This window comes from Mirounga leonina, unplaced genomic scaffold, assembly GCF_011800145.1.
Source record: "Mirounga leonina isolate KUSES-001 unplaced genomic scaffold, KU_Mleo_1.0 Mir_101529, whole genome shotgun sequence".
In the NCBI taxonomy this organism is placed as follows: domain Eukaryota; kingdom Metazoa; phylum Chordata; class Mammalia; order Carnivora; family Phocidae; genus Mirounga; species Mirounga leonina.
In genome coordinates, this window is record NW_023270143.1 from 853,235 (window position 1) to 868,013 (window position 14,779).

Below are 14,779 nucleotides of genomic sequence, written 5' to 3' on the forward strand. Positions count from 1 at the left end.
TCCCTCCCCTCCTCACCTGTCCCTAGAATGGACTGACGCTCAAAACTTCTCACCTCAGACACTGTATTTGTGTGCACATGTTTAGGAGGTAGGGGTAGAAATCCCTCACACTCTCCTTAGATCTATGTGTTGGATCCAGGCCTGCTAGAGCAACAGAACAGCCTGACATACAGCCTCACTCACAGTACAATCTATGTGCCTGGGCCGTTTCCTCACTTCTCTTGCTATCCCCAAACACTCATGCCCAGGAGACAACTGGCACATGAGGGCAAAAGTCAAAGGCTTTCTCATCTCAATAGAAGAGAGACCACCATGATCCCTGGAATTCCCCAAGTAAAAGAAAAAATGGGGCTCAGCCTGGGGGGTTGTGGCCTACTAGGAGAAAAAGGAAAAGAAAAGCAGGATTTAGGTTCTAGTTTTGCCAAAGAATGACTCTGGGTAAATCACTTTACCTCAGATTCCCAAGATGGCTAGAAAAGAAATGCAAAGGTAGACTGGAGGGGAAGGGTCACGAGACTTGATGGGAGTAAACAATGTCACAGTTAAGAGGGTACATGGTGCTTACCAACATAGTGTTCCACGTCCCGCACAGTGAATGATGGTGAGGGCAGCGTCATCCCCAGTCCATCCTTCTTCAAGACTAGGATGGGCACACTGAAGCTATTCTCTTCCAGGAATTCCACAGTCAGCTGACTTCCAGTGGGCTTCAGAATCACTTCATCTGAGCTGTGGGCCACGTGAGAGAAAGCCTGAGCCCCAGAGGCTCTGCCACTGAAGGCCTCACTTGATGCCGTCATTCACGTCATTCACACCAAGGGGTGGGGCCTTCCTTAGTGGACCTTAATGTGGGCCGGCAACTAATGGCACACACCTCATGTGCCAGGAAAGAAATGACCTGTCTGAGGCAAGAAGCCTGGTCACTGGCAGAGGTGGGGAGCTAAACCTAGGATATCTTGTCAATAGGGTACTCTTCGCTGCATGGCAAAAGAAGAAATCAGCCAATAGCCTGCTCAGAAAGAAAAGATGTATCTGCAAATTTAGCTAATTTCCTCTAACCCAGAGCAGCATCACCCATTTAAAACATTGGCAAATAAAGAGAAAAGACTGATTTTTGAATGACATATCCAATAAAGGGTTAGTATCCAAAATATATAAAGAACTTACACAACTCAACACAAAAAACCACAAGTAATCCAATTAAAAAATGGCAGAAGACACAAACATATATTTCTTCAAAGAAGACATACAGATGCCCAACAGACACACGAAAAGATGTTCAACATCACTGATCATCAGGAAAATACAAATCCAAACTACACTGAGATATCACCTGTCAGAAGGGCTAAAATCAAAAACAAGAAAAAAGTGTTGGCGAGGATGTAGACAAACAAGAACCCTCATGCAGTGTTGGTGTGAATGCAAACTGGTGCAGCCACTATGGAAAACAGTATGGAAATGCCTCAAAAAAATAAAAATAAAGGGCGCCTGGGTGGCTCAGTTGGTTGGGCGACTGCCTTCAGCTCAGGTCATGATCCTGGAGTCCCTGGATCGAGTCCCGCATCGGGCTCCCTGCTCAGCGGGGAGCCTGCTTCTCCCTCTGACCCTCCCCCCTCTCATGTGCTCTCTCTCTCTCTCATTCTCTCTCTCAAATAAAATATTTAAAAATAAATAAAAATAAAAACAGAACTGCCATATGATCCGATAATCACACTACTGGGTATTTACCCCAAAAATATGAAAACACTAATTCGAAAGGATATCTGCACCCCTATGTTTATTGCAGTATTATTTACAATAGCCAAATTATGGAAGCAGCCGAAGTGTCCATCAATAGATAAATGGATAAAGAAGATGTGGTATATATGTGTATATATATATACACACACAATGGATATTATTCAGCCATAAGAAGGAATGAAATCTTGCCATTTGCAATGACATGGATGGAGCTACAGAGTATATTGCTAAGCTAAATGAATCAGTCAGAGAAAGACAAATACCATATGATTTCACTCAAATGTAGCATTTAAGAAACAAAACAAACAAAGGAAAAATAAAGAGACAAACCAAAAAAACAGACTCTTAACTATAGAGAACGAATTGATGGTTACCAGAGGGGAGGTGGGTGGAGGGGATGGGCGAAATAGGTGACGAGAATTAAAGAGCACACTTATTATGATGAGCACTGAGTAATGTATAGAATTGTTGAATCACTAGATTGTACACCTGAAACTAATATAACACTGTATGTTAATTATACTAGAATTAAAATAAATTTAAAAAAGAAGAAAAAGACAAGACTGATTAAAAAAACAATTTTTACAACCACTTTCTCAACACATATACTTAGTTAACTAGAAAACAGTTTTTTTTTTTAAATCATGCTAGAAATAGACTATTTGGCCAAGTTGTGTTGGAACAAACATCTGGAAAAATATTAAGCTCAATGTTTATCTCACTCTTTTACATAATTCTAGATGGATCTAAGATTAAATTGAAAAACATGAAGTCATAGAGTAGTAGAAAAAACATGGGAGAGCCAAAGGCCCAGTAGTAATTAAAAATAGCAATAAATAAATTTAACTATATAAAAATTAAAATTTCCTACAAAGAAACTTAGGGGTGATATATCTTTTTGAATTAGTGTTTTCATCTTCTTTGGGTAAATACCCAGTAGTAGAATTACCAGTTCATATGATATTTTTATCTTTAATTTTTTGAGGACCCTCCATACTGTTTCCACAGTGGCTGCACCAGTTTTATTCCCACCAACAGTGCACAAGGGTTCCTTTTTCTCCACATCCCCTCCAACACTTGTTATTTCTTATCTTTTTTATTCTAGCCATTCTGACAGGTGTAAGGTGATAACCTCATTGTTTACTGTAGCATTATTTACAATAGCTAATATATAGAAGCAACCCAAATGTCCATTCATAGATGAATGTATAAAGAAGATGTGGGTGTACACACACACACACACACACACACACAACAGAATATTACTCAGCCATAAAAAAGAATGAGCTCTTGCCATTTGCAACATGGATGGTCCTAGAGGATATAACTAAGTGAAGTAAGTCAGAGAAAGACAAATACTATAGGATTTCACTCATGTGGATCACGATGATCACTGAGTAATGCATAGAATTGCTCAATTATACTGTATAGTTGAAACTAACATAACACTGTATGTTAATTATACTTCAACAATAATACATGCTTAAATAAAATTTTCTTCCAGAAAAGCTATTATAAATCAGTTAAAAAACAGGCAGTAACCCAATAGAAAAATTGTCAAATGACATAAGCAGGCAGCAAACAGAAAAAGAAATAAAGACGACTTATAAAGGCACAAAAATATATGTGCCTTCTTCATAATTAAATGCAAGGGAAAACATTTCACTTTTATCTTATCAGAAAGGCAAAAAAAAAGTTTGATAGTAAAGAGTGCTTTGGCCAGGATACAGGGAAAGAGCCACCCTCATTCAGTGTCTAGTGGTAGTATGAAATGGATCGTCACTTTGCAAACAATTTAGCAACATTTATAAACATTTTTAAAGCACATATTCTTTGGTCTAGCAATTTCACCTTTAGGTAGTAAATCTGCACATATACTTATCCACATATGCAAAAACTTAAGTACAAAGACATTCACTGCAGCACTTTTTTCTAACAGCAAAATACTAGAATCAATTTAAATGTTCAATATGGGATTGGTTAAATAAGTTATATACGCATACAATGGAATACTAAATGTCCATGAAAAAGAATGAAAAACATTTGTATATGCTATTATGGATTAATCTCCAAGATATATAATTTAAGTTAAAAAAAAAAAAAAGCAAGATGCAGAATACAGAGTGTATTTATGCTTTTTTAGAAAAAGCAGGATACACACACACATACACACACACACATTTATATAAACAAAACTATTTCTTAAAGAATGCACAAGACATTGGTTGGCTGAAGAGATCTGAGGGAGGAGAAAGGAGACTCACTGCCTTTGAATAAACACATCAAAGAATATTAAGTTGAAGAAACACATATTTTCTAAATAACATTTCAATTACAGGAAAACTGAAAATGGTTGCATGAATTAAAAGCTAAGCAAAAGAGAGTACTTTATTCATTACTTTTTCTAACTCATTTTTATTCAAGTACTTTATTTTTAATAAGCCCATTTTGATATTTTTAAAAGGGAAAAAAAAGCCACCTGGCTGGCTCAGTCAGTAGAGCATGAGACTCTTGATCTCTGGGTCATGAGTTCGAGCCTCATGTTGGGCAGAGTTTAATTTTGAAATAAAAATTAAAAAAAAAAAAAACACAGATTAAAAGGGGGAAATATTTTTTGATTTAAAAGAAATACTTGACCACCCAAACATTTTTTTTTATTTTTAAAGTTTCCTTTTCTCTACAATGAGAGAATTAAACTTTCTAATTTTTAGACTCCTAATTGAAGCATTCCTTAGGCGCATGTAACTACCCTCTCCTGACAGGCGAAAACTGATTCCCAATCTACCAAAAGTTTTTACAAGCAGACGTTAACATACTCTGCATGTTAAATGAAACTCTAACAATGTTTCTTAGAAAATGACTAAAACGGGCGCGTGGGTGGCTCAGTCAGTTAAGTGTCTGCCTTCGGCTCAGGTCATGATCCCAGGGTCCTGGGATCAAGCCCCACATTGGGCTGCCTGCTCAGCAGGGAGTCACCTTCTCCCTCTCCCTCTGCCATTCCCCCTGCTTGTGCTCTCTCTGATCTCTCTCAAATAAATAAATAAAATCTTAAAAAAGAAAATGACTAAAACAGAAGATCCCTCCCCAAAGGGAACACACAGAACCCTACAGATATTCCCAAATGGGGGAGGCACCTAATAGGACAGCTAGTGGGAAAGTTGGGAAGAGATGGATCCTAGCCTCCCAGAGCCCTGGCATTCACCAACCCTTACCTGTCAAAGGTCCTACTCCGGAGCTCTCGAATGAATGTAGAGCTTCCAGTCTTCACTGGCTTCCCCTTGTGTGTGTCATGCCCTTTTGAAGATACACGGCGTTTTTTCACTAAGCCAGAAAAAGACATGAGACTGTGAGTCCAAATGGCCATGAGCTATGGTTCCAAGAGCAAAGGCTTCAGCAGATCCTGCTTCTCTTCCAATCTAACAACCTCTTGGAGCACCTGGAGTCAACGAGGCCCTGACAAACTCAGGGCAAGTTCCTGGTGAGGCTGGTGCTTCCTCTGGGGACGTCCTGAGGGAGATAAAGCTCTGCACTTCTGCCCTCTCAGTGGGACAGCTGCTATAGCCTGCAGGGCCTACACAGGCTTTTGCTACTTCCCAAGCATTCAGGCAAAGGCAATCTCCCTTCCAAGCTTCCTTTGCTTTGTCTCACCTCTGGACCATCTCCTCTTGGAAACCCCAAGATCTACTTACTAATGGAGGGCCCATGTAAGACTTCACAGTTGGGGCAGTGGTAGAGGTCGATGTCAGCGGCCTTTTCCTCTTCAACACCAACACAACTAGAAAAGAGAAAAATCAGTCAAGGTTTATAGAAATTTTATTTTTCATAAGGTCTAGAACTGTGCTGTTCAGTAGACATCGCTATTTACATTTAAATTAATTCAAGTTAAATAAAATTTAAATGCATTCCCTGCATCATACTAGCTATATTTCAAAAGCTCAGGAGCCACATGTGGCTAAAAGTTACTGTATTGGGCATATCATCAAACATATTCATTAATACAAAAAGTTATACTGAACCACACTGGTCTAAAACAATTATAACAGAGCTTAAAATGTAGACAGCAAAGCTTCATTAAGACTCAGAATGGTCAAGGGGAGCCTGGGTGGCTCAGTCGGTTAAGCATCTGACTCTTAATTTCAGCTCAGGTCATGATCTCAGGGTCCTGAGATCGAGCCCTGTATCGGGCTCCATGCTCAGCAGGAAGTCTGCTTTAGATTCTCTTCCTCTCCCTCTGCCCCTCCCCTTGCTCACACACACTCTCTCTCTAAAATAAATAAATATTTATTTTTTTTAAAAAAAGACACAGAATGGTCAAAGCTAGAAGAGATTCTAGAACAGTGCTGTCCAACAGAAATATAATGTGAGCCAAATATGTAAATTTAAATGTTCTAATAGTCATATTAAAAAGGTAAAAAGAAACAGGTGAAATTAATTTTAATATTTATTTTAACCAATATGTGCAAAATATTCTTACTTCAACATATAATCAAAAATTTAAACTTTATTGGGGCGCCTGGGTGGCTCAGTTGGTTAAGCGACTGCCTTCGACTCAGGTCATGATCCTGGAGTCCCGGGATCGAGTCCCGCATCGGGCTCCCTGTTCAGCAGGGAGTCTGCTTCTCCCTCTGACCCTCCCCCATCTTATGCTCTGTCTATCTCATTCTCTCTCTCAAATAAATAAATAAAATCCTTAAAAAAAAAATTTAAACTTTATTGAGCTATTTTACTTGACTAAATGAAAAGGACTGAAAAGAGTATTTTATAATCAACAGTGGTTCTGAGCAAAGGATCACAAGTAATCATTTTTCTCTTCCTTATTTGCATTTTCTAATTCTCTACAATGAACATGTGTTATTTCATACTGTAATGTCTAAAAAAGATTTCATTTTGAAAATTTGAGTTTGCATGTATGTGAGGTGGCAATCTTACAAAATTAAACCCTTCCTCACCAAAGAAGTCATCAGCAGCCCTCCTAATAACTTCTGGCTAAGATCAAACTCCTAAATTACTTGTTCAGCCACACACAGCAGGGAGCATAAAAATAGGGCAGAACTCTATTAACTGTTTTGTCTGAGATCATGTTCACAAAGTGACTTCCTGGGATCAGGACCCCACCACCGTCCCAACCGCTAACCCTATGCCTGTAAAACCTGCTGCATATCAATATAAATTGGGGATATCACCATCAACTTGGTAGGTTTTTTTTTTAAGGGCTCAGAGAATGTATATAAAGTGCTTAGCACAGTGAGCACAGAGAAGCACACCTCACCCTTCACCTGCCTAAACTTTTTTTTTAAGATTTTATTTATTCATTTGAGAGACAGCACGAGAGAGAGAGAGAGCGAGCGAGCATAAGCAAGGGGCGAGAGGCAGAGGGAGAGGAAGAAGCAAGCTCCCCGCTGAGCAGGGAGCCAGATGCAGGACTCGATCCCAGGACCCTGGGATCATGACCTGAGTAGAAGGCAGCTGCTTAACCGACTGAGCCACCCAGGCACCCCTAAACTTTCTGTAAATATATTCCCCAGACCTTGTAGCATTAACTCACTTCCTTGGACTATATACTTTCTGTCTTACACTCGTTAGCCTTGGACACCGCTCAAGAAGGAACCCCTCCAGTTGTTCCTCTCTCCTGAACTTTCATCCCATATAGCTATGTGTGTTTTCTACCCCCAAACATCCACTGGTCATCGACATTCTTAACTTTTCTCTTGTACCCCCAGCAACCCCATTCCTTGGTAAAAAAACCTCTCTAATTCACATCCCCTTCAACAAACTCCTTCTTCACCTTCCTGGCTTAACTGATGGCAGCTTCTCCTAGGAGAAAGCCATTTCCCTGTACGAGTGCCACTCACTGTGGTCCACAGACTAATGTTAAGTACAAAAAGTCAGAGTAAGCATCCAAAAACTTGTATGGCAATTTGGCTGAGTAATTTTATGTCTATTGTTGAATCTAACAATAAAAAAAATTGGGGCTTGTACTTTGTATAGCTTTTTTTGTTCAACCATTTTTCTAGCAATTCATTTTTGATTTTGCCAAATGATTGGTCCATTACGGATTGGAAAGTTAAACCAACCAATCTGGTTCTTAGCCACAGAAAGTCTAAGAAGCACTGTGCTAGAGCCCTGTCAGGCAGAAGTTGTGCATTCTACCAGCCCCTTGTAACTCAGGGCTGCGCTGGGGGTAGACATTCCCCTCACTCTCCAGTGAGACTTTGAGATCATCTCTCCTCTACCCCTGTGTAAGATCTCTTACTCCCTTGAGCTTCGTATCATCTAGCCATGCCTCTTCCCACTCCTCTTCACTGTCAGCTACTCAACTCCTCAGCATAACCCTTTCACTCATTAAAGAACCGGCTCACAGATTTCTCTCCATCCCACGTCCTGCCAACATCCCACATGACATCAGTATTGATGCAGAGGCCCAACATCCTGGCCTCTTAGCTCTTTGACTTTCTCATCTTCAGAGGCTGCTCTGCCCACTCCCCTTTCAGCTATCAATTCTCATGGTCATCAACCAGACCTTGTCAACACTTGCAATTGCTCCACATCTGGAATATGAAACTCATACATCACACAATGTGACCACAAATGTAATCATCCAGCTCTCATTCATTATACATGTTCTTTGCCCTCAAAATCCCTTGATCCTACTTTTCACCTATTCTTAACTTCACCCCTTTTCCCCAATCCGGCTTATATTCTAGCATTCCTCACTTCAGCCATTCTCCTACAGATATCTCCCTTGTCCCGCTGCCTTTCCATCACCCCCATGTGCAAATCCCAACCCTGGCTCAATCCAACCACGTAACACTGGACCATTGGACATGGCTGGAGAAAAATCACCCATTGGATTGGTGCCACAAAAAATTCACACTGTCCAAAATATCTGAGTCACAGAATAGCCAACACAATATCGAATGAAAACAACAAAGCTGGAAGACTGACGCTACCTAACTTCAAGACTTACTGTAAAGCTATGGTAATCAGGGGCGCCTGGGTGGCTCAGCTGGTTAAGCGACTGCCTTCAGCTCCCAGGGTCCTAGGGTTGAGCCCCATGTCGGGCTTCCTACTCAGCGGGGAGTCTGTTTCTCGCTCTCCCTCTGCCCCTCCCCCTGCTCATGCATGCACTCTCTCTTTCTCTCTCAAATAAATAAAATCTTTAAAAAACAAAAAAGAGGGTGCCTGGGTAGCTCAGTTGGTTGGGCAACTGCCTTCAGCTCAGGTCATGATCCTGGAGTCCCTGGATCGAGTCCTGCATCGGGCTCCCTGCTCGGCAGGGAGTCTGCTTTGCCCTCTGACCCTCCCCCCTCTCATGTGCTCTCTCTCTCGTTCTCTCTCAAATAAATAAATAAAATCTTTAAAAAAATAAAAATAAAAAACAAAAAAGATTTGAAAAAAAAATAAAGCTACAGTAATCAAGACAGTGTGGTACTGATGAAAGATAGACAAACAGATCAATAGAGCAGAATAGAGACCCCAGAAGTAGATCCACGTAAATATAGTTAACCTTTGACAATAGAGCAAATGGGACAAAAAGACAGTCTTTTCAACAAATGGTACTAGAACAACTGGACATCCACATGCAAGTGAATGAATCTAGACACAGACCTTGTACACTTCACAAAAATGAACTGAAAATGGATCACAGATCTAAATGTAAAATGCAAAACTACAGCACTCCTAGAGGATAACATAGGATAAAAATCTAGATGAGCTTGGGTATGGCAATAATGACGTTTTAGATGTAACACTGAAGGCATGATCCATGAAAGAAGGAATTGATAAAATAGACTTCATTAAAATTAAAAACCTGATCTTCGAAAGACACTGTCAAGAGAAGGAAAAGAGGAGCCAAAGACTGGGAGTAAATAGTTGCATAAGACATATCTGATAAAGGATGTTATCCAAAATATACAAAGAACTCTTAAAAATTAACAATAAAACAAACCCGATTAAAAAATGGGCATAAAGATCTCTATAGACACCTCACCAAAGAAGATATGCAGATAGAAAATAAACATGTGAAAAGGTGGTCCACATCACATGTCATTAGGAAAATGCAAATTAAAACAAGATATCACTACACATCTATCAGAATAGCCAAAATTCAGAACACTGAAAACACCAAATGCTGATGAGGAGGCAGAGTAAAAGGAACTCTCATTCACTGCTGGTAGGAATGCAAAAATGTACAGCCATTTTGGAAGAAAGTCTGGCAGTTTCTTACAAAACTGAACATACTCTTAACATACAATCCATCAATCACACTCCTTGGCATTTACTCAAAGGAACTGAAAACTATGTCCACACAAAAACCTACACATGGATGTTTATAGCAGCTTTATTCATAACTGCCAAAATCTGGAAGCAACTAAGAGGTAGGTGAATGAATAAATAAACTGTGGTACATCCAAACAATGAAATGTTTATTCAGCGCTAAAAAGAAATGAGCTATCAAGCCATGAAAAGGCATGGAGGAAACTCAAATGCATATTACTAAGTAAAAGAAGCCAATCTGAAAAGGCTACACATTATATGATTCCAACCCTACAGGATATTCTGGAAAAGGCAAAACCACAGGGACAGTAAAAATGTCAGCGATTGCCAGAGGTTAGGAGGGGAGAGAGAGATGAATAGGCAGAGCACAGAGAATCTTTTTAGGGCATTGAATGATACGAAAATGCTATAATGGTGGATGTATGTCATTATACATTTGTCCAAACCCATAGAATGTACACCCACCAAGAGTAGACACTGATGTAAACTATGGTCTTTGGGTGATAATCATGCATCAATGTAGGTCTGTCGATGGTAAATGTACCACTCTGGTGAGGAATGTTGACAGTGGGAGAGGCTATGAATGTGGGGACAGGAGGAATATGGGAAATCTCTCTACCTTCCTCTGAAGTTGACTGGGAACTTTAAACTACTCTAAAATATAAAGTCTACTGAAAAAATATCTGGGTCATGCTTCCTCACAATCCTCCTGTATTTCCCTGCTCCGGTCTCTCTCCCATTATCCACAGTGGCTATTTCAAATCCTTGATTCTACTACCTCCCTCTCCTCTCTCAGAAAATGACCCTGCCTGATTCTTAGGCAAAATGAAGTAATTAGAGGGGAACTATCTCGGCTTCCCACACTGAAGCCACCTCCTTCTGCACCCATCCTTTCCTCCTGTTACAAAGAAAGGAATATCCTTCCTCCTTACTAAAGTCAGCTTTTCCACCTGGGTCACATCTTTTTTATCTTCTCAATCAATTAACCCTTCTTTCTTCAGTATCTTCAACCTCTCCCGCCCTCCTTTCTTCCTTCTCCTTCACAATAGCATTTACACAAGCTCACCTGGATCTTTACAGATAAAAAGGAGAAGACGCTCCCTCCGGTCTGCCCCTCTCTGCCGCTTCACAGCCAAATAGCTTCTTTGCTTAAACCTGTGCAGGTTCATAATGACTTATCTGGACAGTCGTCACTTATACATAGTACAAAACTCAAAAGGTATAAAACTGTATACAGTGAAAAGTCCACCTACTTCTTGCCACCTGGTATTGTCCAGAGACGTTTTACCAGAGCCAAAACCTTTAAAACAGAGCTCATCGATATTCTGACCTCCTTAGGGATACACGCAATAAGCACCTCTCTCCTTTATCTCACTTGATCTCTTAGCGGCATTATCACAGAGGGTGCTGACCCTCTGCTCTCTCCACTTGACAAGCTCTCTACCCTTGACTTCCAGAACACCCCGTCTGTCTGATGTCCAATTCTTCAGTTAACAAGAGTTGATGAGCATCTGCCAGGCCCTGGTCCAAGTGCCAGGGAGGTAAAGACAGAACAAAGCATATAAAAATACCTGCCTTCATGGAGCTGACATTCTAGTGGGGGAAGCAAACAAGAAACAAAATAAATCAATGTAATTAGTAAAATATATTGATCATAGTGAGAAAAGCCAAGCGGAGAAATCCAGCAGGAAGGGGAATATATATGCATGTGTATATATATTCACACACACACACACACACGGGTTGGGGATGACAACAGTGCTGAAATTTTAGGTAGGGAAGCCAAAAGGCACTGAAATTTTATGTAGGAACTCAATGACAAAATGACTTTTTTTTTTTTAAAGATTTTATTTATTTGACAGAAAGAGAGCACAAGCATGGGGAGCGGCAGGCAGAGGGAGAGGGAGAAGCAGGCTCCCCACCAAGCAAGAAGCCCGATGCTGGGCTTGATCCCAGGACCCTGGGATCATGACCTGAGCCGAAGGCAGACGCTTAACCCACTGAGCCACCCAGATGCCTCACAAAATGACTTTTGAATAAAGACCTGAAGGGAGTAAGGGAGCAAGCCATATGGATATGAGGGAAGAGCATCACAATTACAGAGAATAGCAAGTACAAAAGCCCTGCGGCAGAAGTGTGCTTCTTATTGAAGCAATGGAGAGGAGGACAGTGTTCTGGAATGGAGAGAGTAGAGGGGACAGTGGGTCAGGCAATGGGCTCATGTATTAGGGACTTGTAGGCCATCATAAAGGATGTTGGCTTTTCCTGAGTGAAAAACTGGGTGAAATCCATGGGACAATTATGAATAGGGACATGATGTGACCTTAATTATGTCTCTGGCTGCTACTTCTGTTTCCCACTACACTCTTTTTCTTCTGCCCACTCCTTAAAGGTTGATGTTTCTGAGGCCTTCTTGCCTAGGCATTCTTCTCCCCTCACTTTCCCTTGTTGATCTTACACACCTCTAACAGCAAGCCAGATCCCTCTGCTGAGTTTCAGACCCCTCCCTCAAAATGCCTCCCTGTACTTTACTGGATAGCCTCCTTACATATTTCAAATTTCACATGCCCAAATTCAAACTCTCCCTCTGCCTGCACCCTAAACCTGCTCCCTCTCTTCGCAACTGGCACCGTAACTTCAGACTGAGTTTATATCCTGGCTGTGCCTGCCATTATTAGCTGTGGGATCTTGGGCATGTTACCTCTCCATGCCTCAGTTTCCTCATCCCTAAGGTGGGGATAAAAACTGTATGTACATCATAAGGTTATCAAAAGTAAATGAGTTAATCCATACAAGGTGTTTACAGCAGTGCCTGGTACACAGTTAAGTGTCTGTACGTGTTGCTATTACCATTCAAGTTATCATCATGTCCCATCGCTCTGTCTCCTGATTAGCTATCAGCTGTGCCCTGCTGTCATCCTTCCTGCCCCTGCCCTAATCCAGGCCCCTGTTACCTCTAACTGGGATTTATTGTCCTGTCTTCCTAACTGGGCTCCTGGCCTCTACTCTGTCCTCACCCAACTGGCCCTCCACACTACAGCCAGAGTGATCGTTTTAAAAACACAAATTGATCCTGTCAACCCTTGCTCAAAACCCCTCACAGGCTTCCTATTTTTCTTAAGGTATAGTCTAAACTTACCACAGTCTAAAAGGCCTTGCCTCTCTGGCCTCACCTCTGGCCTCTGACACGCAGTGTCAGCTACATAATTGGTGAGGCCCGGTGCAAATCAAAATCAGGGGCCCCTTGTTCATAAAACAGGGGGGAAAAAAAGCTTTTTCCTTTCTTCTGCAGTCTCTCTCTCAACTTGTCATAGGGCTTTTTGTTATTTATTGTCATGTTCCCTTGGCATGAGAATACTCAAGGGGCAAGTACAGGCCACGGCCTGTGACTCAGTGCATAGGATGTATGCACCTAACCCTGACTCTCTTGCACTTGCATCTGGGCCTGGCGCCCCAGGCAGCCAACCGAGAACCTGTTTAGGGAGTAGGGAGGCTGCAGGAGGGAGGACCACATGTGAGCGAAAGCTCTAAGTCTCTAGGACACACTCCACTGTCCCACTGGATTTCACATACAATACACAAATTCAAAGGTAAAGTTATTAAGAATTTCAAGACAACAACCACAAAGCATTAAAACTCAAGCATGGGGTCCCCTTTCGAATGAGGCTCTGTGTGACTGGTCACACGCCCATGATGTCAGACCTGCTCTAAAAAGTCAGCTGGTCTCTCAGTGCCATGCTTTTTCTGGTCTCTGGATCTCATCACACATGGCTCCCTGTGCCTAGAACATTCCTACTCTTCCTCTTCCCTGCCACCATGGCACCCCCCACACACTATCCCTATTTCAACACTCACCATGTGGACTTGCAACTGCTCATTTACTTGCTATCTGCCCCCACTACATTTGGCAGACAGCACTGATCTTGTTCACCAGAAGTCTTCACCTTATCCATCTCCCAAGTCCTGTTTTTTTTTTTTTTTTTTTTTTTTAAGATTTTATTTATGTATTTGACAGAGAGAGACAGCGAGAGAGGGAACACAAGCAGGGGGAGTGGGAGAGGGAGAAGCAGGCTTCCCACGGAGCAGGGAGCCCGATGTGGGGCTCGATCCCAGGACCCTGAGATCATGACCTGAGCTGAAGGCAGACGCTTAACGACTGAGCCACCCAGGTGCCCCCTCCCAAGTCCTGTTTTATTTATTCTTCAACTCAATTCAATATTCATTGGGCTAGAGAATTCCTCACATCAGGAAGACAGATGAATGAAAACCAGACTTCTGGCTGCACTGTCTCAATAATTATCACCTGGGGGGCACCTGGTTGGCTCAGTTGGTTTAGTGGTTGCCTCAGTTGGTTAAGTGGCTGCCTTCGGCTCAGGTCATGATCCTGGGGTCCTGGGATCGAGTCCCACACCGGGCTCCCCCTGCTCTGCGGAGAGCCTGCTTCTCCCTCTGCCTCTGCCTGCCGCTCCCCCTCTCAAATAAATAAATAAAATCTTTAAAAAAAAATTATCACCTGGGACCCAGGGTCCTAAATGTTAATTTGCTTCCTTAGTGAAGAGGCCAATTATCACAGCATCAAGTCTCAAGATTAAGATGAGTTATCCCCAACGTGTGCCACAGATCCCGGTACATGGTAGGCATTCAGCAGGATTTGTTAAAGGAGTGAATGCACAAATTCAATAAATACTGACTGAGAACAGCCACTGTCCTCATGAAGTGGACAATCTAGAGGGGGAGACGGGCAAGCGGTGCCAAAAGTTTCACA

At 41.7% G+C, this 14,779-nt stretch overlaps 1 protein-coding gene across 7 annotated transcripts in view; it reads right to left on the bottom strand.

Annotated features, from left to right (window-relative positions):
• PHF8 (PHD finger protein 8) overlaps positions 1–14,779 on the bottom strand; it is a 91,867-nt gene that overhangs the window by 65,553 nt on the left and 11,535 nt on the right. For all 7 annotated transcript variants that reach the window (XM_034988057.1, XM_034987995.1, XM_034988133.1 and 4 more), the window contains exons 3-5: positions 5,427–5,512; positions 4,950–5,058; positions 566–726 (exon numbers count right to left, since the gene is read on the bottom strand). In XM_034988057.1, coding sequence (XP_034843948.1) covers positions 566–726; positions 4,950–5,058; positions 5,427–5,512 — 356 coding nt within the window. The remainder of the gene's footprint in view (positions 1–565; positions 727–4,949; positions 5,059–5,426; positions 5,513–14,779) is intronic.